Genomic DNA, 27,917 nt, shown 5'->3' on the forward strand with positions numbered 1-27,917 from the left:
AGAAGGACACTACATTATGATAAAGGGATCGATCCAAGAAGAAGATATAACAATTGTAAATATTTATGCACCCAACATAGGGGCATCTCAATACATAAGGCAAATACTAACAGCCATAAAAGGGAAAATCAACAGTAACACATTCATAGTAGGGGACTTCAACACCCCACTTTCACCAATGGACAGATCATCCAAAATGAAAATAAATAAGGAAACACAAGCTTTAAATGATACAATAAACAAGATGGACTTAATGGATATTTATAGGACATTCCATCCAAAAACAACAGAATACACATTTTTCTCACGTGCTCATGGAACATTCTCCAGGAGAGATCATATCTTGGGTCACAAATCAAGCCTTGGTAAATTTAAGAAAATTGAAATTGTATCAAGTATCTTTTCCGACAACAACGTTATGAGACTAGGTATCAATTACAGGAAAAGATCTGTAAAAAACTACAAACACATGGAGGCTAAATAATACACTACTTAATAACGAAGTGATCACTGAAGAAATCAAAGAGGAAATAAAAAAATACCTAGAAACAAATGACAATGGAGACACGATGACCCAAAACCTATGGGATGCAGCAAAAGTAATTCTAAGAGGGAAGTTTATAGCAATACAATCCCACCTTAAGAAACACGAAACATCTCTAATAAACAACCTGACCTTGCACCTAAAGCAATTAGAGAAAGAAGAACAAAAAACCCCCAAAGTTAGCAGATGGAAAGAAATCATAAAAATCAGATCAGAAATAAATGAAAAGGAAATGAAGGAAACGATAGCAAGATCAATAAAACTAAAAGCTGGTTCTTTGAGAAGATAAACAAAATTAACAAACCATTAGCCAGACTCATCAAGAAAAAAAGGGAGAAGACTTAAATCAATAGAATTAGAAATGAAAAAGGAGAAGTAACAACTGACACTGCAGAAATACAAAGCATCATGATAGACTAGAAGCAAATATATGCCAATAAAATGGACAACCTGGAAGAAATGGACAAATTCTTAGAAAAGCACAACCTTCCAAGAATGAACCAGGAAGAAATAGAAAATATAAACAGACCAATCACAGGCACTGAAATTGAAACTGTGACTAAAAATCTTCCAACAAACAAAAGCCCAGGACCAGATGGCTTCACAGGCGAATTCTATCAAACATTTAGAGAAGAGCTAACACCTATCCTTCTCAAACTATTCCAAAATATAGCAGAGGGAGGAACACTCCCAAACTCATTCTACGAGGCCACCATCACCCTGATACCAAAACCAGACAAAGATGTCACAAAGAAAGAAAAGTACAGGCCAATGTCACTGATGAACATAGATACAAAAATCCTCAACAAAATACTAGCAAACAGAATCCAACAGCACTTTAAAAGGATCATACACCATGACCAAGTGGGGTTTATCCCAGGAATGCAAGGATTCTTCAATATACGCAAATCAATCAATGTGATACACCATATTAACAAATTGAAGGAGAAAAACCTTATGATCATCTCAATATATGCAGAGAAAGATTTTGACAAAATTCAACACCCGTTTATGATAAAAACCCTCCAGATAGTAGGCATAGAGGGAACTTACCTCAGCATAATAAAGGGCATATGCAACAAACCCACAGCCAACATTGTTCTCAATGGCGAAAAACTAAAACCATTTCCACTAAGATCAGGAACAAGACAAGGCTGCCCACTCTCACCACTATTATTCAACATAGTTTTGGAAATTTTAGCCACAGCAATCAGAGAAGAAAAAGAAATAAAAGGTATACCAATTGGAAAAGAAGAAGTAAAACTGTCACTTTTTGCAGATGATGTGATACTATACATAGAGAATCCTAAAAATGCCACCAGAAAACTACTAGAGCTAATCAATGAATTTGGTAAAGTAGCAGGGTACAAAATTAATGCACAGAAATCTCTTGATTGTCTATACACTAACGATGAAAAATCTGAAAGAGAAATTAAGGAAACACTCCCATTTACCATTGCAACAAAAAGAATAAAATACCTAGGAATAAACCTACCTAAGCAGACAAAAGACCTGTATGCAGAAAACTGTAAGACACTCATGAAAGAAATTAAAGATGATACAAACAGATGGAGATATACTATGTTCTTGGATTGGAAGAATCAACATTGTGAAAATGACTATACTTCCCAAAGCAATCTACAGATTCAATGCAATCCCTATCAAACTACCACTGGCATTTTTCACAGAACTAGAAGAAAAAATTTCACAATTTGTATGGAAACACAAAAGACCCTGAATAGCCAAAGCAATCTTGAGAAAGAAAAACGGAGCTGGAGGAATCAGGCTCCCTGACTTTACTATAGTACAAAGCTACAGTAATCAAGACAGTATGTTACTGGCACAAAAACAGAAATATAGGTCAATGGAACAGGATAGAAAGCCCAGAGATAAACCCATGCACATATGGTCACCTTATCTTTGATAAAGGAGGCAAGAATGTACAGTGGAGAAAAGACAGCCTCTTCAATAAGTGGTGCTGGGAGAACTGGACAGTTACATGTAACAGAATGAAATTAGAATAGTCCCTAACACTATACACAAAAAGAAACTCAAAATGTATTAAAGACCTAAATGTAAGGCCAGACACTATCAAAAACTTAGAGGAAAACATAGGCAGAACACTGTATGACATAAATCACAGCAAGATCCTTTTTGACCCACCTCCTAGAGAAATGGAAATAAAAACAAAAATAACCAAATGGGACCTAGTTAAACTTAAAAGCACTTTCACAGCAAAGGAAACCATAAATATGACAAAAAACAGCCCTCAGAATGGAAGAAAATATTTGCAAACAAAGCAACTGACAAAGGATTAATCTCCAAAATATACAGACATCTCATGCAGGTTAATATGAAAAAAAAAAACAACCCAATCAAAAAATGGGTGGAATACTTAACAGACATTTCTCCAAAGAAGACGTACAGATGGCCAACAAACACATGAAAAGATGCTTAACATCACTAATTATTAGAGAAATGCAAATCAAAACTACAATGAGATATCACCTCACATCAGTCAGAATGGCCATCACCACAAAAATCTACAAACAATACATGCTGGAGAGGGTGTGGAGAAAAGGGAACACTCTTGCACTGCTGGTGGGAATGTAAATTGATACAGCCACTATGGAGAACAGGAAGCAGGTTCCTTAATAAACTAAAAATAGAACTACTATGTGACCCAGCAATCCCACTACTGGGTATATACCCAGAGAAAAGCATAATTCAGATAGACATATGCACCCCATTGTTCATTGCAGCACTATTTACAATAGCCAGGACATGGAAGCAACCTAAATGTCTATCACCAGAGGAATGGATAAAGAAGAAGTGGCACATATATACAATGGAATATTACTCAGCCATAAAAAGGAATGGAATAGTGCCATTTGTAGAGATGTGGATGGACCTAGAGACTGTCATACAGAGTGAAGTAAGTCAGAAAGAGAAAAACAAGTATCATATATCAACGCATATATGCAGAATCTGAAAAAAACTGGTATAGACGATCTTATTTACAAAGCAGAAATAGAGACACAGACATAGAGAAAAAACGTATGGATACCAAAGGGGAAGGGGGGGTGGGTAGTGGGATGAATTGGGAGATTGGGATTGACATATATATACACTATTGATGTTATGTATAAAATAGATAATTTATGAGAACCTACTGTATAGCACAGGGAACTCTCCTCAATGCTGGTGACAGTTTAAATGGGAAGGAAATCCAAAAAAGAGGAGATATATGTATAGGTACAGCTAATTCACTTTGCCGTACAGTAGAAAGTAACACAACATTGTAAAGCAACTCTACTCCAATAAAGATTAAAAAAAAAAGAGAGAAATACACATACACACACACACACACACACACACACATATATATATGTTTAATACTAAAAAATAACAGACCTAAACCTGCCTTGAACCTACAGCATTTGAAAATGCATACAGGCCCTGTCCACCCTCATCTCCTTGAACGAGTTATAGAGAAATGACGTGCATGTGACACTAACACAATGCTCTAATACTCAGATGCCTGCCATCGAACCAGGTCTTGTATTCATACATTAAACTGGCCACTATAACTGATTTATGAAATGAAAGAAAGTTCACTTTTAGTGAAACAGAGTGTTATAGCATGGTTATTCAATTTTAAAAGGGTACTTTTCACATCAAAAGATGATTTAATATAGACTTACCTTTTTAAATAAGCTGCCTTAGTACATTTGAAATGTACTTTGATTTACAAATGTTTAACTTACACTCACACACTCAACAATACCTAATATGCACCACGCACACCTTCTGCTCAGCTTGGAACTTGAGATCAAACTGGAGGCACATTCTCCTATGCCAGCCTCTTAGAGCATATTTTGGGCTGAGAATGTCTATTTTCTGTTTTCCTACTATACATCACAGGATGTAATTTCAATAACAGCTCTCACCAACTATTGTAGATCTTCATTCTGGGCTCATTCATTCATTCAGGAGATATTTATTAATTTCCTACTTCTTTTCATTCACTTTTGTTAGGTGCTGGGGTACAAGCGTGAATATAACAGACACAGTTCAAATCTACTGAGGGCAACAGACTGTAATTCTATGATGTCATAAATGAAAGTAGAATATCAAACCGTATTTTGATACATGAAGGAAGAGAAAGGAAGAAAGTGAGACATTAGGTGGCAGGCTGCAGGCATCAGGACTGGGTGGTCTTGTCTGTGGAAGGGATGCGCAGGCAGAAGCCTGAGGACTGGGTGGGAGTCAGATGCATGAAAAGCCAGATATGGTTTTCCTAGCAATGAGACATGCAAAGGCCCTGAGGTGCAGAAAGGTTTGGAGCACGCCTGGGAATGGGAATCAAGTCTGTGAGTCTGGAGCACAGAGACGAAGGACTCTGATAGGAGAGGAGATGTGACATGGGCACGGATGCGTGTCAGTAAATACATGTCTGTTTCAGGCTTTCATGATAAGGCTGGCATCTCAGCTTAGATCTTTCTCGCAGTTAGTTTGCATTTACCAAATAGGCCTGTAATTAACTGTATATGTTCTTATGTCATATAAAATGTCACATGAAATTCTTTAGAAATTTGCCCTAGAATTTCAACAGAAGTGCAGCTCTCTAATTCCTCCTGGGAGGCAAAGAGACTAGAGGGAAGCAGACCAGAGAGGATAGGCTGTGGACTGCAGGGGACCTGATGGAAACTTCGGGTTCCAGGCTGCTAGGTGAACACAGCTTGGGATGAATGATTTCAGCTGGATGCTTTTACGTAGGGCATAACTGCACAATGGAGAAATCCTGCTCCCCCCTGCCCGCCCCGCCGCCCCTCCCAGCCACCAGAATTACCTTTCTAAGACACAAAACTGGCCATTATATTCTCCTAACTTAAAATTCCAGTGACTTCCCAGTGGCTAAGTGACACAGCAGCTACTCTTGGGGAGGATATACACCCTTTTCGAGTGGTCCCCAAGTTCTTCTCTTACACTGTCTACTTGCAGGTCACTGAGGCCAGACTCTAGCTTCCTCTGCTCCCCACCTGGGACAACACACACGGTTCTCTGCGACGCCGCACGTGCGTCCCTCTTGCAGGGATGACGAGTGAACCACCCTGCCTGCTAACCTACCGCTGATCTTCTGAGACAGCGGGCCACCTCTGACCCCTGGGAGTCACAGTTTTGCAGGGCGGCACAGGGCACTGAGGAAAACAGAGGATACCCACCTGGTTATCCAGGTGAGCTCAAGTCAGTGGTGGTCAGTGGGTTACAGGTGCTGATGCCAGGTGTCCCTGACAGAGAAGCTCTTTTTTTTTTAAAGCTTCGTCTCATTAGGTGAAGTTGTTGGGAGGGGAGTGGGTTTAAGGTGAGGGAGATTGGGAGAACGTTACACGTGAAGGAAGCGGCACGTGCCCAGGTCCTGTGGCGAGAGGGAGCAGGGTTTGCTGGAAGAACTAGAGGAAGAGCAGGGCTCTGGACGCGGCGAGTGAGGCAGGTAAGAGGGAGCCAGCAGAGGGGGCTCTGATTATGTTTCTGAAGACTGAGTGTCGAGGTGGGTAGAGGTGGGTGACTGGGGGTAACTGCCTTTTTCTCTCATTTCATTATTTCTCAGCTGGACTGGCGGCTGATCAACACCCATGTGGAACTGCAGTATATACAACATAGAAAACACAAATGGATCCAACTCTATATCACAATAAATTGGTTCTATCTTTACAGTAGTGAAGAGGAAAAAAATAATGGTTACAAACCAAAATATAGTAGGGGCACTGATAAAATTTGAGTTGACAAATTCTTCCTGCTGCAAGGTCACGAGGTGCGTGGTAGTGCAGGGCATGTGACAGCTGGAGGCGGCGCATTGACCGGGGCAGCGATTACTGGGCATCAGGCAGTACCGACACAGAGGGAGTGGGAGCCCCAAACAAAGAGGCTCCAGAAACTTCACACAGTGTGTGAGAATTTGCATTGTGTCGTCAAGCATTGAAAGAGCGGGGTGAAGGGCTAGAGGTGGATGTCTCAGGAGAAAGAGCAGCAGCAGCAGGATTAAAGCACTAAAACGAGAACACGAATGGCTGGCACGTTCCAGAGGCATCAAGGAGAACAGCCTACTTGGAACGAAGGTGATTCTTGGAGAAAAGGAAAATCATTCAGAAATTAGAATATTAAGAAAATATTGTCGAAAAGGAAAAAAGTACCAGGATGAAAATAATCAGCCTAAAAAACGTTATGAGGGGGGCTGCCCTGGTGGCGCAGTGGTTGAGAATCTGCCTGCTAATGCAGGGGACACGGGTTCGAGCCCTGGTCTGGGAGATCCCACATGCCGCGGAGCAACTAGGTCCGTGAGCCACGACTACTGAGCCTGCGCGTCTGGAGCCTGTGCTCCGCAACGGGAGAGGAAACAACAGTGAGAGGCCCGCGCACCGCGATGAAGAGTGGCCCCCGCTTGCCACAACTAGAGAAAGCCCTCACACAGAAACGAAGACGCAAGGCAACACAGCAAAAATAAATAAAATTAATTAATAAAAACTCCTACCCCCAACATCTTCTTAAAAAAAAAAAAAAGTTATGAGGTGATTTAAAAATTTGTTCCCAAGAATCCATGGATAGGGTCCCAGTTAGTATTACTTTAAGTTACTTTAGGCAGAACTAAGCTTGGAGGAAATTAAGAATTTCTTGATAATTAAAATATGAAATAGTGTGGCAAGAGAGGATGGGGAATCTCCAAGTCTATCTTAATTAGGTGTTAAAAATAGATGTTTCTAAAAGTGCTGTTTCCTTTCTAGGCCGTCCAACATTCTGTAGAAGTGCTTTTAATCTCAGCAATGTGCTAATTGTTTCTAATGGCCTATGAACAAACTCCCTAAACTATTAACCTTCTCTCTTTAGCCAGAGATTCAGGAAATTAGTCTTTGAAAGAAAAGTCCCCAGCAGGTTGCCCAAGAGTGTCTCCCAAAGTAGAGAAATTGTCACTTTATTTGGAGGAGACTCAAGGTCAAACCAGACATAAGCTTGTGGTGTGGAATAGATAAGCTAAAACCTTTTTAAAACATAAAGGCTAACTCCTCCTCTCTCTTGTGTGCCTATCTGTAGGGAGAAATATAAATGATAGCACGTCTCAAATAGCTTTCAGACACACAAACCCATAATTTCAGGATTTTTTAAAAACAGTAAAACAGTGTCCCACATTTGACAAAAATATTTGAAGCCTGATCCTTGTACATTAATATTGATGCCATATTGAAAACGGAGTTTAGTTTAGTCTTAGAAAGGTAATGGCCACTGAACCATCGGGATGTGACCGGGGGAATTTGAGTTGCCCCCTCTGTTTCTACTCATTTTCTTTAGTGCGTGAAAAAATTCATTTGTTCCTAAAAGAAGAACAATCATAGACTAGCCAAAAAAAGTTATGAAAAAGATGGCCAATGACTTTTCTAACCATATTTCAAATTTTACTTAAAGTTACAGTAATTAAACTATGTGCTTGGCACAGAATGAGTAATGAACAGAAGTAGAAGCCCAGATAGAGGTCTAAAAGAGATACAAATATATCTGTGTGATTTCAAATTAGTGAGATATTAGATGACTTGCTAAGGGGCATTAGAATAGTTAATATAGGGATGATAATGACAATAAAGTTTTTGCATTCCTCAACACAGATACTTAGGTAGGTCAAAAAATCAAATGTTTAAAAAAAATAGAATTGTAAAACAGTTGAGAATACAACACAGGTAAATTGAATCAGTAACCCAGCATTGGCAAAGAAATTTCTAAGGGGTCAGAAAAATCAAAATCACCGATAATTGAATACATAAAAATGTAACACTTGGTATGGAAAAACACTAAAAACAGAGTAAAAGAGAAACGATAAATGGGGAAACATTTACATTTATTATATGTATAGAAAAGTGCTAGAATTCTTGACATGTAAAGAAACCTTCCAAATTTATTTTTAAAAAAGAAAAAAAGACAAACATTGAAGAAAGCTTGGCGGGGAAAGGCCAAAACAAGACATTCACAGAAGAACCAATAAAAATAGCCAGTTTACCCAGAAAACATGCTCACTGTCAGGGCAACAGCTATGCATCAAGTGTCCACTCACCAGGACCTCAGTCATATCTCTGCATACCTGCTGACCCCGAGCCCTGTCGGTTCTGACATGGAAAGTGCCAAAATACAACGGGTAGGAAAAAGCAACATACGAGGCACGTGAGAGCAGGCATGGTAGAACTGTATTGCTATGAAATGCCACACACGTATAGTATTTATATCGCATGCATCAGTGTATTCTGAGAACAACAGCGGGTAGACAAAAAGCACCAAGGCGGGGGACAATGTGGCATGATGCACCCGAATCTTAGATCCCTGAATAAGGTCCTTCCTGGGTGCATTTAGCAGTAACCAGGCAGCGTGGAGTGTGCTCAGGAATACGTATTTTAGCATAAGGCCTGGATTGAGACTCTGTTGTCACTTGTCAGCTATTCGATTTAGGATTTACTTCCAAAACTCCTCCCACTAAGCCTCAGCTGATATATGTGAGGACCAGGGACAGTAACAGTACCTGCCTCACGGGACTGTTCTGAGCATTAAAGGAGATGATACCTGCAAACACACTTAGCAGGAACGACCACTGAGAGGTCTGCTCAGGAGGAGATTTTTCACAGCCCGGCGCGGCTCCGGCAGAATACGGGACTTAGTTGATGGGAATCTCATATCACCATGTGCAGCTCAAATGTGGCTTCCACGACCCATGGAAGCTAAGCACTTGGAAACATATGGCTTCTGCAGAAGTGGGCTGCAGCCCCGAGCAGGGTCTCACTTATCAGTCCTACTAAAGACTAGAATAATCTTTAGTTATAATAGTGTTATAATAATAATAATAATGTTATAATCCTGACAGGGATCAGGTTTCAACCAGAAACTCTGCCTTCTACATCAGTATTGTCATGGGTGACCCCCAGTAAGGCTGAATTTGAAGGATGGCAAATGCCCTTTCATACAGGTCTCTTTTGCCTGACCTCTTTTCCTCCTTCATTCTCTTTGCTTTCTAGTTACCAAATAGCATGAAAAAAAATTCTGCAATAATTCTGAAATCACACTGATGTATAATGGAGGGTTTTTCTTCCAGAATGAAATTAAATGACTTTTGTAATTGGTTTATTAGAGAACCACAAACTTGTTTCCATTCTTCAGGAATTTACGGATTCACTTCCACCATAGGGGAAAAAACAGCTAACACAAACTCTAAGGGTGACACCTTTTAAATCTGATTGAGGTTTTCAAATTTATTTAAAATACAGAACTTAAAAATTACAGTTGGTTGGCTCAGGAAAATGACTTTCAGAATTGTTTATCTCTGTGCACCAGATTCAACCTCTCTTCACAGTACACACTTCCTAATCACTACACTGCCTGAGACCCACCAAGCGTGTTTTCCAACACTCGCTAAGCCGGGTTTTCTTCCTTACTTTATCAAAACCCAATGGAAAAGAGCCAGCTCCATGGTTGAATATAAAGGGCAAGGCATTCACATGCACAATCTGCAGTTTGGAACTAAGTTTGTTAAATGACTTAGAGAAATAGTAGAGTTTGAAATGCAAGGTTTAAGAGTTCAGATGGAGATAGCAGTCTAACAGGAAGTGAGCTTCCTGCCTTTTGAAATCAGAGGTGGGCGGGCTCCACTGCCTCCACCTACAGCAGGCTTTTCCAGCCTCAGCACTCCTTGATTTGGGCGCTGAGCATTGTAGGATATTCAGCAGCATCCCTGGCCTCCATACACCACATGGCATTAGCACCACACCTCCACCTCTGCACTGTGACAATCCAAAATGTCTCCCGACGTCGTAAAACCACCCCTGGGTAAGAAGCACTAACCTACAGCCATGTAAGAACATTATATCTATGTGTTCTTGCCTCACACCATATCATTAAAGAGAAAAGTCGGTTTGCATGGAGTGTCAATTAAATTTTATGTAGTCATAGCTATACCCATAAAAGTATAGAACTGGCCTTAAAAATATTACTTTTCTCAGAGGAAAAGAAATATTCCCATTCAGCGAGCTAATGAAAGGCTTGTTCATGAGAAGTTTTGTCAGATGATTCCTGGGAAGTTGAGGCAGACATACCAGTCATAGAAAAGATTAAATACTCTTTACTTATGCTTCGTATAGCCAAGGTTGATGTACGTTTGGAGAGCAAAATATAGAGGAGACAAGATCAGTAAAAACGTACCTACAATATGCTCTTTTAGTTAGCAATTCAGAGCCAAAATCTTAGCTAGTGTTTACCGTGTTTGCTATGTTGCATGCACTCTTCAAATTGTATCTCATTTAATTTTTCAGACCCTTTTGAAGAGGTTCAGAGAAGCTGGGGAACTTGCCCAAAGAACAAGGCAATTGTTCTAATTAGAGGTGGAACCAGGTTTCGAACCCAGCATTCTTCCTCCAGAGCCTAAGCTCTCCATCACAGTCTCTGTTCATCAGAGGCTGACTCGGTTGGCATCACTGAGTGGCTCTAGGGCAAATCAATCCATGCTCAGAAACAAATGTCAGTGGAAACTGGGAAATAGGAAAATCAGACATAGTGAGAGACTGGGGGAGGAGAGAAAATTCTGTGCCTTCTGCTAGTCTCATTACAGAACAAGCTTGGTGTAAAACAGACATTGCAAATGGACAAGAAGCAAGCTGTAGTGCTAAGGAAGGCATTCCAATATATTTATGGGAAAATAAACTTAACTAAGCTGAGTTTTCAAGATAAACAAAAGGCTAATTCCACCTATTTAGTAAGTATACAAAAAAAAAGGTTCAAAGAATGAAGTTTATTTTTTTTAATTTGCTGAATCAAAATCTCTTTCCATATGGACTTGGTGTTGCAGGAGCCAAAAATATCATTCCAGAAAACCAGATTAGAGCTGAACACTGACAGTTCTGTGAAAGCTAATGTGTATGATGGGATCATCACACGCCATGCATTTTATCATTTTCCTAGAATACCGTTCTGTATAAATTCTGTAATAAGAGTTACTTGTGATAGAGCCACTCTAGCTAATATCTTACTGATTTTAAAGGACACTTAAGGAAACGTCTGTGGACAATCTTAACTTAAAAGTTTAGTATGGGCATCTGGTCCAGGAGAGCGTCTTGGCTCGCTCTTCCATGCACAGCTCCCCAAGACGCCTACACACTGGACTCCATGACAATGCGGAGGTTTGATTCCTTAGACCTCTACTAGGAGGACGCGTCCATCAACCAGCCAGCATCACACTAGTTTCCTAGCACAGAACTGGAGTGAGACAGCACTCTACAGCACCCTGTCTCAGTTCAAACATGCAAACCTCTGGAGTAGCAGAAGCTCTAAGAGGGGCTGGCAAATCTGGGGGAGATTGTCCATTGCTAATAACACTGAATACCATTTTACAGTTTACCAAGCACCTTTACACAGATTTTATTATTGGACCATCACCCCAACCCTGACAGTCCTTTTAAGTGGGCATTATCAGCCTCACTGGATAAAACGGTAGCTGAGGGGTGAATGACTAGCTTGTAATTAAGTCCCAGTCTGACCTCAATTGTGTTTGCTTTCTGCCCCATCATGCCACCAGGAGACAAAGGAATCAACTCAGTGGGAAAGTCTTCTCAACTCCTTTTCAGTCCAGGCTTTAATTCGGCTATGTGGATCCATTAACCTACCCATTCCTCTTTTGTAGAGGATTACTTTAACTTAGTCAAGACAGGTTTATTATGGACATAATTTGAGGTTAACCTTTGAAATGATCACTGAGAAAATATATTTGTAAATATAATAGCCTTTAAAAATGGGCATAAAAACAATTCAAATTAGGAAAGTCTAGTTGACAACAAAATGTAATTCCACATGCCAGAAGCTCATGGAATTCCATAAAGCTTAAGATGTTAATTTTGATACCAAGTCCTTGAACAGTGAAAAGGCACAATTAAGGAGATACAGAATGTTTGCATTTAAGAATCAGTGAATTAATTATTAATTTACTAGGGTAATTTATGAGTGACATTGTTGATTATTTGTACTGTGGTAAAGTTTTAGGGTGACAATAGTATTTCTTGTAATGCACGTGGATCCTTCATCTCTTCTCATGCCTCTTAAACCATATGGGTTTTGAATCTGAAACTAAATTTTGAAGTTTGTTTCCTAAACTTACGATACATTTTGATTATGTATTTTATGTTTTTTAAAAGTGATCATTTATATCACATATAACAGTAAAAATTTACAGTAGTTTCTACATGAAATCAATATCATGATATTTGCAAAAAAATGTGAATGACTAAAACTTGGATTTTCTTTTGCAGCTATTAGCATTGTGACAGGACTTGCATTTTATGTAAGGTCCAGGTGTGTAAGGAATATGGTAGTTCAGTCTATTTCTGCTCTCAAAACTGTATATTATTCCACTGAATGGAGTAAGTTCTTGGTAATCACATTACAGCAATTACCAGAAGAGGTTAAATGTGATTATATTTGTTAATTCTTGTCCAGAAATACATATTGTACACTCTACTTTCTAATACTGTCCTAAATAACTCTTCTCAGGATTCTCGGGTTCTTTTCATGCCTCTTGTCTATGGCTTGTAGGGAATACAGAGTGGTACCACATAGATCCCGTTTCAAAGGACTTGCTGCCCAGCTGCGGGGCGTGTGGTCAGCAGGTGCTCCCAGCCCTCAGCTCCTTCAGGAACTGCGTCAGTGACCGTCCAGCAGCAATGCCGTGAGGCTGAGCAAGGCAGGAGCTAAGGGCTTGGTTCGACTCAGCCCTGGGCGCTCTGTGGGCCACACTCACTCCAGAGCGCCCCATGCAGCTGGCCAAACTCGTTCCTTCCCTTTCCCCTTCACAGGCCTTGGGCTCTGATGAATAAGTAAAAGAATCTTACACATCAACTTCTGTTTCAATTTCTGCTTCTGAAGAACTCAACCTGCTACATGTCCCCTGTCACAGCTTTTACAGTAGCCACATTTAAGAAGTTAAATCTCTACTAAAATTTCTAAAGCTATCCTATTAAAGAAGTCTTAGCCTTCCCAAATATATTTTAGTCACCAAGGCCCAATTTCTTTTACAATCACTTTTTATACAGTCATATGCCCACAAAATTCCTCCCATTAATATCAAAATTCTTTTGCCTGCAGCAGCATGGTCCCTCGAAACTCAAAATATTTCCTCTGAGTGGAGACTTAGGGCCAGATATTCCCAATTGGATTAATGTTTCATTTCTAAGAAAACTACTTATGTACATATATTTCCCCAAGGGGAAAAGGATTATTAATAATAATCATTACAACTGATGTGCTGCATTTGAGTAGAGATCTAAAATTTTCAAAGTGTATTCACAGAAATTAACTTACTTGATTTTAACACCACCTCAGGAATTAACCAAGTTTAGGAAATGAAGTTCAAATTAACTGATGTGCCCCAAGTCAGATCATCAATTGCTGGTGGATTCAGCAGGCAAAACCTGTCTTGATGACCCCCTTCCTGGAGCTGTCTGCACCCGATGGTGCCACCTACACACTTGCACACCTTTTGTGAAGTGTAATGCATTTATTTCTACTTTCTCTGAGGAAATGGGGTAGGGAGCGTAAAATCTAGGCTTCAGAAATTAGAACTTTGGAACTCACCATCTGAGGCTGAAATTGCAAGGCTTGACGCACTTAATCCTCACAGTAACTCTGTGAAAATGAGGAGGCGCTCTTCTCATCTGGAAAGATGGGGTGGGGAGGAAAGAGCCGCATTTTGGATCCACACAGTCTGTCTTCAAATAAAGCGCCTGGAACCACTATACCACCCGCCCATCTCAGGAGTCTGGAAGGCCATTGGAGTCAAACTAAAGACCCCATAATCTTAAAAATGAAAAAAAAAAAGAGGGAAAATGGGAGGGGAAGAAGGAAGAAGCAGACTAACTCTTCTTTAGCTCTCAGGGATAAATTCTGCAGTAAGGATATAAGCATTTAGGGAATGCTTTAAGGCCACTTATGCAATAATACATGTCTGTAAATAACTCTTGGATTAATGGTCTAGACATACTTCTGTACTCGCGAGCGTGATACAAATAGGAAAAGCCTTCCCCAGAAGAGGTATTCTGAAAGAGATGAGCTTTAAGTTAAATGTGAAAGTGAGGTGGAATGGGGATTAGTTACTGTTAGCACAGGGGGCGTGCTGGAACAATCAAGGACTGCTGCTCACTGGGGACAGAAAGTCAATCTGTCTTGCTTGGAATAAAGTGTCTTTGTCAGAACAAGGAATCAGTCAGTCTGTGGACATAAGAAAACCAAATGCCAGCCCCTTACCTAGCCAGTAGGCAGGCTGCTTTTCTAATGTTGTTTAGGAACAAAAAGAATAATTCCCTTATCATTGGGGATTCTCACTAATGAGCATGGAGGACGATGCAGGGACACCCTGTCATAGGCCCTTGTTTGTGTATAACACTAATTATTATTATCTATACTGGGCCCTCCCCAAACCCCAGTGGTTCTAGCATCACAACTTGGGGTTAATCTAGTGAAGAGAGAGACAGATTTGTTATGTGAAATTTTGGGAAACGTTATGGTTTCATCTTGCATGCCAGCATTGGAGAAGGAGGCTAGCAGCATCTCAGACTGAGGGGCGGAGCTTAATGAAAGTTGAGCCCTCTCTGGATTGCAGCAACTGTCACCATCCCCTCCCATTTCATTCTTTCTCACATTCAAGTTCATATTTCTCCCCCAATAAACAGTGACACATGACCTCGGAAAGGAGGAGGGAGAGGGTTGCAAGTGTGACTTTTGGGTCTCAGCTCACAGGTGTTTACCCGTAAGAAGTGTTGTGCTAGTGTTGTATCTCCTTCCTCTGGTCTCTGGGCACTCGGGCTACCAGATGTGGAGCCAGAGAACCCCTGGCCTCAGAGGCATACATAGGAGGACGATATGACAGGGTATACCCAAGACAACCCCAATATTTGCTTTTGTCTGTGCATCCTGTCTGATTTAGTGTTTATCCTAGATTTGCCATTATTCAAAGTAGTAGTAGTAGTATTATCAGCTACGTTCAGATAAGCTGGACTGGTTTGGGTACACATACACACGTACTTCTATGTTCTCTGCCACTGTCTCATCTAGAGCATGTGAAGTACATGTGTCCATCTGTGCTGGGACTGGTCTGAAGTCTGAGAGATGCACGAAGCCACCAGGCCAACAGTTGGTGGGGTCAGTGGAAATTGTAGGAATTTAGAGGTTCACTCTGCATGAAGTGTGTACAGATAGAAGACAGACAGTATAGAGACCACGGAAAAGTAGTCAGAAGGCTTCTGCTGCAGGGCTTTTTGTCACTTATTAATTACAAATCTAGAACAGTGTTTACTGTGATTGTTGGTATCAGTTACTTATTTTGGAATCAACCCTTCCAACAGTAATATGTTAAAAGAAGTAGTTTAATAGGTTAATATGTTAAAAGAAGTACATGTTAAGTACATACGATTCTAATACTAATGCCAATGTGTGGAGGCTTCCCACCACCAGCAAACAATGATCCGACACCAGCTGAGGGACCTGCAGTTCGTTTCTGACACTATCTACCAGGGGATAGCATCAGATTCTGCCAACTAAGTGTTCAGCCTTACAAAACTACCCCCTCCCACCTTCAGATGCCAACCGCAACTCCAGGTTGTCACCTGGGATTCTGACCCACTGTTATAGATCGGAAGTTCCATGACCCCTCCTTTGGTTTCAGTAATTTGCTAGAGTGGCTCACGGAACTCAGAGAAATATTTTACATACTAGATTACCAGTGTATTATGAAAGGATAGAACTCAGAACAGCCAGGTGGAAGAGAGGCAAAGGCAAGGTATGTGGGAAAGTTGGAACTGAAAGTTCCAACCCTCTAATCACAAAGGTTGGTTCCCCTGGCAGCCAGCCCCCATTCTCAGGTGCAACCCAAAGTAACCTCCTTAACATAATGAAAGTCACCATTGTTGCTCTCAGCACTTAGGGAATTCCAAAGGTTTTAGGGGCTCTGATGGGGGACAGAGAACAAATATTTCTTATTATAAATCATAATATTGCAGTACAGAATTTCTATTTCTCAAGAAAGTTAATGATGACTATTTAAGTTGCCTGGGTATTAGTCAACATTTTTTATCTACCAGAGGGGCTTTTAAAATATCACTGACCAGACAAAGACCAGAGACACAAACCTACTGAAGAAGCATCAGCGTCTACTACAAAGTCTTTAGTTATTTTAAGAATACTATGCACAAAGAATTCAATTTCACACATGCAGCTCAGAAGGTACACTTATATATTCTTCAGTGAAGTGTGACTTTTCATTTAGATCAAATGACAGTTAATTTACTCAGTTTTGATTCCAAGTTTTCTTGTGCATATACAAAAAGTTAAGTGATAGCTGTCAGTGTAGCTTGCTTAGCAGAAGAACTTCATAAGGAGTTAAACTGAATAGTTTTCTGTCAATGTCACTGTATAATAAAAATGGAAAACCTGTTAAATCCAATAATTGTTCCATTTTTCTTTTCACGTAATTCATCGACTCAAAGTAAAGCGTTTGGAAATTTATTCTCTTGATGGTGAAATATCTGAATTTATTGTGAATTCTAGTGCAAATTCAGTTTAAAAGTTCCACACTGAATATGTTCTTTGTTTTTAAAGTGATGATGTGAATCTATATTCCAGTGGGATACAGCCTTACGGTTAAGAACAATGTCCTTATTAAGTTGAGGAATGTGTGGAACATGCTTGGAAGTAATCATGGGATGCATCTAACTCATAATTGTGTTCAAACAAGCTGTGATATTCTACCGATCAAAGCAGAAGCTGCAGTTGTCAAAATTTACAAATATTTTTATAAAGACAGTTAACTGAACCACAAAATTGTGACAAAACAGACTTTGGATACAAAAGCATCTCTGTTGTCTCTCTGCAGCTCATTATCAGTCCAACTTCTAGGAAAGTTTCAGCCTTGAAAAAACTATTTTGTAAATCAAGTCTAGTGTCAACTGAAGGGTGGCAAAATATGCCAGCCCAAAATGTGTCACTTTGGCATAAGAATTATTTTGAGCTGAAGCCGACTGAGAGGGAGCAGACATAAGAAAAGCTCTCTGCCCTCCCTTATTTGCCTAAAAGCAGGACAAACATTTGTCAATGTATCCCCCTCCCCTCTCTATCAAGGACAGAAGTTAATCACTGGAGACAACTTTAGATCCTTATCAGCCCAGAGGGCACCAGAGGAGTCTATACAACAAACTTTACTAACTAGTCCTTACCTTTCATTAGTTCCACCATATATTTACCTTCCCCCAATCTGTTGCCATAGAAGCTCAATGTCCTTTTCCTTTGTCTTGTTGCTTCTCCACAAATTTATTGTTCTTTGGCTAAGGGGCTACAGAAGCCCAAGTTCTAACCATCTGTTTGAGTTACTCATCTCTGGGTACTCCCATGTGTATGTGTGTTGCATGTACTAATAAATTTTTTTCTTTTCTTTTTATTCTGTCTATTGTCAGAACCCCAGCTGGAGAACCTAGAAGGGTAGAAGTATTTTTTTTTCCTCCCCTACACTACAATAGTACTAACTACTTTATAAGAGTCTTCTATATTTGTTTGCATTTTGTTCAAAATCAATTAGCAATCGTTAATCAAAGAATTCAACAAATGAGTGCCCCAAATCTTCAGCTTTTGAAGGCTCAAGTAACTAAATCACTGGAAAAGGTCTGCGAGAAGACACTGAAACTAATCTCTGTAAAAGTAGGGGGGAAACTGATAAGATTAAATGATGAGAACTCAAATGATACACTGGATTTACATTCTGAAATCTATAACTGAACTTTTGGAATATTTCAATTGGTGGGAAGAATTTTTCAGTGAAACTTCTATTTTTAATTTGTAGTTTCCATATTGATATCACAAAGAAGTGGAATTGAGAAAACTGATTTTGCTGTATCTAAATGTGGTAGAACTTTCAAAATATGCATAAATAAAAATAACTTATTTGGCAAGTTCTGTTTTGTAAAAACGCTTGTCAAAGAAAGGCTCTCTGAGTGGAGCAGAAAACAGTACTTGGGATAATATTCTGTCAGAAATATTTGCTCATTTTAATTAAAAACATGTTAGAATTGAGATTACTTTATCAAAATCTTCTCTGAGCTTGCTGCCAGTAGAGGTAGGTTTCCTCAGTTAAAATAAAAATATTATGATCTGTAGAGAAATATCCATTGGAGGCATTAACAATTTTAAATGTTCTAGTCACACTACAACTGAAGAAGACTTTAGGCACCTGTTTTTTTGTTTTTGTTTTTGTTTTCTTTAGTTAAAAAAATACAAACATACATTTTAAACAAAATCGCTCAGGAGGAGGAACTGGATGGAGATGGATAATGACAGCACCAGGTGTAAGAATTTAGTTTTGGGGTCAAGGGTCAAGGTTCTTTCCAGGGTGACATGAAAGGAGGAAGGGCTTCAGCATAGCAGGTAATGTCAGTATCTAGCTGGCTGGATGTAAGATAGCAAATTATCCTATGTATTTTTAAAATGTTGTCTTGGTCAAGTGAAAAAAATCACTGGGAAATCTTGGCCTAAGGAGCTAAGTTTGGGTCCCTGTTTCATAGCAATGACACCGAGAATGTGCTGAAGTTGCAATGTCAAGTTCTGCCTTGCCTGGGTGAGCCCATGTCCACCACACTACTCATCTACAGGCCTGTGCAGCTGGCATTGGCTCTCCCTGCATCTGACTTAAAAACATGTTTATCTCAGCTTGAAGCCCCTGAAACAGTTCCTTGAGTCACAGATGAGCTCAATAAATATCTGTTGCATGAACAGATTGATTGACTTTTAAGTTCTCTCTATAAAAGAAGGAGGCATTAAAGACAATAGACTTCTGAATAAAATTGCTTTGCCCATGATATTGATATTATAGGATGCTGGCTTCTGTGTTCACACTTCTGCACATCAATGTGTGGGTGTGATGGTGTAAGGACTGTCACAACAGCACATGAAGCAGCCCTTAGTGCTGTGAAAATCTACGTCTAGACCTAGAAACCCTTGAAATTCCATTCCCAGTGTACTTCAGATGCCGAAATCGAGGCCATGTTTTCTTTGACATAGAATTTGTCAAATTAACAAGAAACAGAATCAACACATCATGACCCTTACTTCAATAAATAACTTCTCTGCCTCCAGGTTATTGAGACTATTGTTTATTTGGTTGCAAATAGTTCTACAAGCTGTGAAGCCACAAAGGACAAATCTGCAAATACATAATTCTAAATGTCATGGGAAACAAGAACTACATAGATGATGTAATAGAGGGTGAGGTAGATGATATCATTGCTTACCAATAAGAAATATCCCAGCAGTTTAAATTTTCTGAGGATATGAATCAGTGCAAATATTATTTGCAATACACATAATTTCTTTCCCTCAACACGTTTATAATGAATTGCTAATTATAAGGATAAAGTTGCAATTAAAAGCAAATGCACAAGTCACAATATTTTTCTAAGCAAAAATAGCTCTTTAAAGACTCTGTGGGCATTTATTTCCAATGAAAATGGACCTTAAAAATAATGGTCGGCTGTCACCAAAGTCCTAGTGAGGGCCACTTGGATGCTTTAGGAATACAGCCGCTTCTTAACATCCACCATCAGAAAATTAACTGCTTAAAATCCAGACGGTTACAACATGGAAGGTTGACCTTAATAGATACAAAATTGGTCCAGAAGGATTTGCAATAATGTCCTACTAGTGCCAGCGGGGGCTGCTGTGCACCTGCAGTGACAGTTAAATGAAAAGGTGAGGCTTATGAATTTCATGCACAAGCACCTGTAACATCTCCAGGAAACCCCGCTGATGCAGCCACTTGGATCTGAAATCTACAGGGTTCACTGCAGGAGAAATGAAGGTCACTGACTGACATTAAAACTGACATGGCTCACATTGCAAAGTCTCAATGTTGATAAAATACTTCTTCTGTTTTTATAAGTAACTGACCCCAAACAATATAGCTGAGTAATCTGTCTCCTATGAGTACGACTCTGAAATTTGGCTTTTTCCCTTATTTCTAATAGTGCCTTAAAACTCTCTATTGATTTCTGATTAATTTATTTTGTTTAACTCAGTTTGGAAAATTCCATTAGATTCAGAAGGGAGTTTTAAAAGTAGAGAGTTCCATATAAAAAGAATTTGTTTTCTGTTTGTCACACTGAATAAAACAGCTTTACTTTAATCCAAACCAGCAAATATTTATTTAAATCTTTTGGATGCAAAGACTTGTGCAGGACATTGTATCAATAGCATCAGTCAGGTTTGCACATCAGTCAAGCTTGGACCTCATCCTTCTAGCAGCTTACAACTTAGAGTGGACAGGCATGTATACAGCTGTTTTCTTCAACTCTTACTGGTGTTTAAATTGTCTTTGTATTTCACTTTACTGCTAGTATTTTCCTTTTCACATGCAAACCCACCTTCCAACCTCACCAGATAGCTTGCCTTTTACTGTCCAGAGAAAACTGGGACCATGCAGGGGGTAAGGTGTGATGAGAGAAAAACACACAGGCCTTGACGTGTAGGTTGGTTCAGCCAGTTCCTCATGGTAAGACCAGGTGTAATTTTTAAAATGTCTTAGCCTCAACTTCTTCATATGTAAGAGAGACGTTCAAAGAATTTGAAATTAAAGAATTACAGGTCATTAAGCACCACCTTCGAATTTCAAAGGAGGCAATGCAATTGCCTTAATGTAAGGCTTTACCCACATGAAGGATTCTCCTTTCTGGAAGGGTTTATAACAACTCTCCCTCAAGATTGGATCAGACTGAGGTGTGCCACACTTTTTCAGGAAAGAATCTCCAGCTTAAGTAGAGAGATCTTACTCCAATGGGGTCTGGGCACAGTGTGAAGTAACTCGTTTCAAGCTAGAAGACATACCTTTGAAGTTTCCTCTTTCATCTTAAACAGTTATGATATTCCATTCTGCTATAGAAGGTACTCCTGTTTATTCTCCTATTAATTTGGTATTCTGATTTACCTTTCTCTAGAATGCTATGTAAGATGGACACTCCAAGATACTCCCATACTTAAAGGGAAGTATTTTTTGTTCCTGGCATGTTACATTACCTAGGAGTACACATACTATTTGGGTCAGATAGGAGAAATATATAGATCTGTATGCTCAAAGAATATCACTGCTGCTATGACACATACACACACACACAATTTCAAGGATTTTTCCATTGCAGAAATAAAGCCACTTACTGAAAAAGACTCTGTGATGACCTAGATGGGTGGGGTGGGGGAGGGTGGGAGGGAGGTCGAAGAGGGAGGGGATATATGTACACATACAGCTCATTCACTTCACTGTACAGCAGAAACTGACACAACATTGTAAAGCATTTATACTCCAATAAAAAAAAAAGATTGCAGTTAAATCCTATGTGAATATACCTGCAGTCTCTCACAATGCTCTTCAGAGCCTGATGATGAATAAAATCATACATTTTCATCTGACACCAAAATGTCAAGAAACAGTAAAGTTGATAGAAGATAGCCATTAAGCAACATAAAAGGAACTTCTATATAGAATTGACAAGAGAAGTGTAGACGTAACAAATGTATTCAAAGGGAACATAACTAAGATACCCATTTCCCATCTCTCTTTGTTAAATCAACAAATGAATTCATACCAAAATACTATCAAATCATAGTCAAATCACTCTCCCCCAGGAACACCAAGAACAAGTCCAAACAGGCTTTCAGATAAACCTTTACTAATCTCCAAGCCCAAGTAAATCTTTTAAGTGTGCAATCCAAGGCATTGCTTCAGTAGGCTGAATGAACCTTAACACAAATTTGAAAGCAAGAAAATTATTTTAAAACATTTATATCAAACAACAATGACATTGAAAACATAAGACTTTTTTTGGAAGGGTTAAAGAAGATTACAAGGTAGTAGTGCTTCTTAGATTTAATGTCCTACTGGGAAGTGGACTATAGAACATGTTTCTGGAAGGTGAAATTTTGACTGTAAACATGGTTGTTTTTTAGTTTGTCTTCAGCTTTGGAAACCGAGGAATAATGAATAAAGGTGAAAAGTACAGGGACGCACTAGGCAGCTTTAGAAGAAGCAAAGCTATGGAAGGAGGGTGGTGATTTTTTTCTTTTTGCCAAATGATATCATGGTAATAATTTTTCTATTTTGTTATATTTTTAAATTTTAAGAAGGCTCATTTTGTAAAGTAAGATTCACGGTGCAGAAATACTGTTTTCCCCTGAAGCTACCTGATATCAGGTTGAGCCCCAAGGTATACATACTGGTTGGGGAAGGAATACAAGTCTTACTTTGGCATTGCCCGTGTCATTTTTTTGTGGCTGAATATTGTTATTTCTGAGTGCAATTGAGGTATCCAGGAATGTGTTGAACCTTTCTGATATAATTTCTATTGTAAATACTTAACAGCACAGCTATTATACCTTCAAGTGCTGTAATTTCTGGTTTTGGCTCAAGTTTTTGCTTTTGGCTCAATTCACTATTTACTCATAAACCTAAGACTATCAACTGATAACCTCAATTGGATGAAGATCAAGCCACTACTGTAAATAAGGAGTGGGGACTGCAAGGCTGGATGGCAGATGGGAACCTGATGGCTCACACAAAACCTCAGGACGTTTTAGCCCTCAAATAGTTCACTTTTTTTCTTTAAGAGACAGGAAAATACTTTATATACAATATAAACTCAAAAGACACAAGTCACGTACCTGAATTAAAATTTAAGCCTAACATCTGGAAATGAATAGCACATTTATCTTATACATTTTTCTACATATTACAACCACATATGTGTCATGTGGAGGGCAGTATCATTGAAAACCTCATTTTTTATTTCTGCATTTGTCAGAAGACAGGACCACAAACAAGTGCTTTCTCAAATGATACTATTGATTTATAGGCTGTGAACAAGGACTGTTTCTACCTTTTGCAGTTCTTCAGAGCCAGTCAGAGCCTTACAGATTACCTACTTCAATTCTTGGGTTTTATAAGGAAACTGAAGGCTTAAGAGATTGTTACATTGCTAGGTCAAAAAGTTAGCTTAATGGCACTGGAGTTCCTTGAATATGTTATTATACACTTGTAAAGAATCATAAAAAGAGAGAATTATTATTAAGAAGGTAGATGAAAAATGCCAATCTCTTTTTATACAAAAGTACATGTTTGTAAGCATAAAAGTAAATAAAATTCGTACCTTGCTACCAATTCTCTACAAACTATTTCAGAGAATAGAAGCAGAATAAATGCTTCCTAATAAATTCTAGGAGGCCAGCATTACCTTAATATCAAAACCAGACAAAAGCAATACAAGAAAACTACAGACCAATATCTCTCATGAACATAGAAGAAAAATCCTCAACAAAATATAGCAAATCAAATCTAAAAATGTATAAAAAATATTATACACAATGGTCAAGTGGGATTTACCCTAGAGTTTACAAGGCAGATTCAACACTGAAAAATGAATTAATGTAATCCATTACATCAATAGACTAAAAAGAAAAATCACATGATAATATCAATAGATGTAGAAAAAAAATCTGACAAAGTTTAACATGCATTCATGATAAACAGTTTCAGTAAAGTAGGAATAAGAGGGGGACTCCCCAAACTTGATAAACTCTGTCAACAAAATATCTACAACTAATGTCATACTTAATGTAAGAAACTTGAACTTTCCCACTAAGATCAGGTACAAAACAAGGATGTGCTTTCTCACTATTCCTTTCGAAATCATACTGTAAGTCCTAGCTAATGAAATAAGGCAAGAAAAGGAAATAAAGGTATACAGATTGGGAAGGAAGACAAAAAACTGTCTTTGTTCACAGATGACATGATCATCTATGCAGAAAATACAAAAGAATCGCCAAAAAAGTCCTGGAAGTAATAAGCACTTATAGCAAGGTTGCAAGGTACAAGGTTAATATGCAAAAGTCAATTGCCTTCCTATATACCAAGAATGAATATGTGCAATTTGAAATAAAAACACAATACCATTTACATTGGCACCTGAAATTTGAAGTACTTAGGTATAAATCTAACAAAATATGAAATAAGACTTGTATGAAGAAAACTACAAAACTCTGATTGATGAAATCAAAGAAGAACTAAATAAATGGAGGTATTCCATGTTTGTGGGTAGGAAGACTCAATATTATCAGGTTGTGGGTTCCTCCCAAATCAATGCACACATGAAATGAAATTCCAATCAAAGTCCCAGCATTATTTTATGGATATCAACAAACTGATTTTAAAGTTCAATTGGAGAGGAAAAGACCCAAAATAGTCAACACAATATTGAATGAAAAAACAAAGTTGGACTGACATTACCTGACTTCAAGACTTACTATGAAGCTATAGTAATCAAGACAGTATAGAGTTGGTGAAAGAACAGACATAGAGATCAGTGGAACAGAACAGAGGGCCCAGAAATAGACCCTGATCTCTGACAAAAGAGCAAAGGCAATACCATGGAGCAAAGATATTCTTTCCAACAAACAATGCTGGAAAAATGGGACATCTACATGCAAAGATGGACCTAGACACAGACCTTATTGTCAGTGAATATTGTCAGTGCTAAAAAGAAATGAGCTGTGAAGCTATGAAGATATGGAGGAACCTTAAATGCATGTCACTGAGTGAAAGAAGCCAACCTGAGATGACTACATACTGTATGAGTCCAGCGATACGACAGTCTGGAAAAGGCAAAACTATGAAGGCAATAAGAAGTTCGGTGGTTGACAGAGATGGAAGGCAGGGAACAGAAAAAGTTTAGGGCAGTGAAAATACCCTATATGATAATAGAATCACTGACATGTCATTATATATTTGTCCAAATTCATAGAATATAAAGCACTGGGAGTGAACCACAAGGTAAACCATGGACTTTGGGTGATTATGATATGTCAGGACAGGTTCCACCTTGGTAAAAAACGTACCATTCTGGTGAGGATGTTGATAATGGGGGAAGCTATGCATGCGTGGGGACAGGAAGTATATATGAAATCTCTGTACCTTCTTTTCAATTCTGTTATAAACCTAAAACTGCTCGAAAAATAATGTCTTTAAAATTCTTACCTTCCACTAGTATGATAAGGAGTATACAGAAAAAATATTTACAGGTAAATTAACACTATCCTCTGGTTTTGATCTATTATGTGGTTAATTATGTCTAATTTGACTAATGATGTATGATTGGTACACATGTGAAAATAAATAAAATAAACATGGACATTTACAATCTAAAGTGGTGCAACCTTACTCTGGAAATAAATTTGGCAACATGCATCAAGAACTTTAAACATGTCCATTCCACTGCCCTCCTGTTCCAATTCCTTTGCCTGTGTTCTTAGATTCAAAGCATGCAATAATTTCTGGAAAGGGGTATGGAGTTCAGTGTTACTTAGTAATAGGGAAATGACTAAATAAAGTAAAATATTCCCATATGATGGAATCTTAGGTACCTATAAAAATGTGTTTTCATGTAATATTCCATGACAGGGATATCTTATCATGCTACCATGTTAAATGGAAAAAGCCATATACAAAACTCTATATACAATTACATATAGCACACACACACACATATGTACATACACACACACACACAGGCACCATACAGACATGCAAATGTTCAGGCATACTCAAGATACTGGAAAGAATTAAACCAAAATCTTATTAACCATGAGGATAGAATTTCTAACACTTTAAGTTAATTATTTCTAAAATAAAAAATAAAGCATTAACAGGAAAAAAACCACAACAATCAGCAAAATACAAATGCAGAATATTGGGGTGTCCTCATGCAGGCTTTAATGACATCCCTATGCATGAATCTGTCAAAGTAAGGAGAAATAGTCATTTTCTCTAACCTACAGAGAGGGCATTCCTCTGCTGCCTGATATGAGAAGGGGCCTTATTCAATCAAGTGGTTAGTTATACATACACACTTAAATCTAACTGTGTATGTATAGTAGCTGTGTATGAATACAGTAGCTTTTATTTATAAAAGCTCCAAAAAATAATGACAGGAAAATTTTTCTTGCAGGAGACAATATTATTTTTCCAGCAATTGTCTCCTTGTGTATCTGGGAGGTGGTTCATTTCCTTAGAAAGATGTTGCAAGTTATTAATATAAAGGTCACAGCTTAACAGCAGGAAACACAGAGGCAATGCTCCTAGTAAGATAATATGATCAACATTACATATTTTAATGCCATCTTTATCAACTTTAATGGAAGGTTCTAAAATACTGGCTGGTGGGCTGCACTCTGACTTATAGAAAAATGTTTCCGATTTCTCCTTTGAAAAATTAAAAAGTGACTTTAATTACCTATTGTTTTCAGAGAAGTTGAGAAAGCCAGATGTTGAGAGCAACAGTTTTCAGATCCTTACCTGATGTCCATACATGTTATGCAGGTGATGTCTCGACTATTTGTTGTGATCAGGTTCAAAGCTACAGATGTTTCCTTGTCAGAGGTCGGGTGTGCTCCACATTTAAAGAAAAATTCCTGAAAGAATGAGAAATACGATCGCTGACATGGAATCCGGCTGGCCATCTCCCCCTCTACACATTTTCACAGTAAAGAACCTCTTCAGGAGGAGAAGAGATCTATCATTAGGTGTGAGTCTGAAATAAATCAACATCAACTCTTTTGAGGGAAACTAATGCCCTTGTGCCAAACTATTCAACAAGTCCTCTTTTTAGAAGGGTCCAATTGTCTGCTAGTCTTTTCTTCTTTTACTCTTCCAGCCAGGTTGCTGGGGGAACACTCTGTGTGTGCCCCTAGCTCACCTCTCGGTGAGAAGTGAGTCTGGTTAAATAACACAGTGTGGATGCAGGAGGAAGCCTGAAATAGCATCTCAAAAATGAGGAAGAGGAGACCCTGAGCCACGAAATGATTTGCCCAAAGTCAGACAGTCAGAGGTGAATCCAGGAAGTAACCCAGGCTTCTTAAAGGGAAACTCAGTGCTTTCTCTACAGGATCACCGCACAGTTGGTCAGTTAGCAGCAAGAATACAGTGCAGGGTAAGAAATCTAGCAATCTCAACTACTGATAAGCAGGCAAATATTGCAGACTTATGGAGGAGCAGAGTGTGCTTCTCCCCTCGTTGTGCCCCCTTTGGCATCCCAGAATTCCCTGGGAGTCTCACCTGCCCACCCCCTGCCAGGCAGCTAGGAATGTTCTAAACCCGCACCTCTTTCCTTCTTAGTTCATTGCCCAGCCCTGTCCTGCCACACACTCCTTTATCTTAGCTTGTGGGATCCTAGTTCCCCAAGCAGGGACTGAACCCTGGCCCTAGGCAGTGAGAGTGTGAAGTCCTAAC

General features: G+C 38.9%; 1 protein-coding gene across 6 annotated transcripts in view; it reads right to left on the bottom strand.

The window, feature by feature from the left end:
* Positions 1-27,917, bottom strand: part of PRKN (parkin RBR E3 ubiquitin protein ligase) — a 1,303,276-nt gene that overhangs the window by 550,518 nt on the left and 724,841 nt on the right. For 5 of the 6 annotated variants that reach the window (XM_081250470.1, XM_081250471.1, XM_081250469.1 and 2 more), the window contains exon 6: positions 26,985-27,100. In XM_081250470.1, coding sequence (XP_081106596.1) covers positions 26,985-27,100 — 116 coding nt within the window. Of the gene's footprint in view, positions 1-5,818; positions 6,189-26,984; positions 27,101-27,917 lie in introns of those variants that run through there. The other variant, XM_081250473.1, reaches the window with a different exon arrangement.

The sequence above is a fragment of the Mesoplodon bidens genome, assembly GCF_964165515.1.
Source record: "Mesoplodon bidens genome assembly, chromosome: 12".
NCBI classification, from domain to species: Eukaryota; Metazoa; Chordata; class Mammalia; order Artiodactyla; family Ziphiidae; genus Mesoplodon; species Mesoplodon bidens.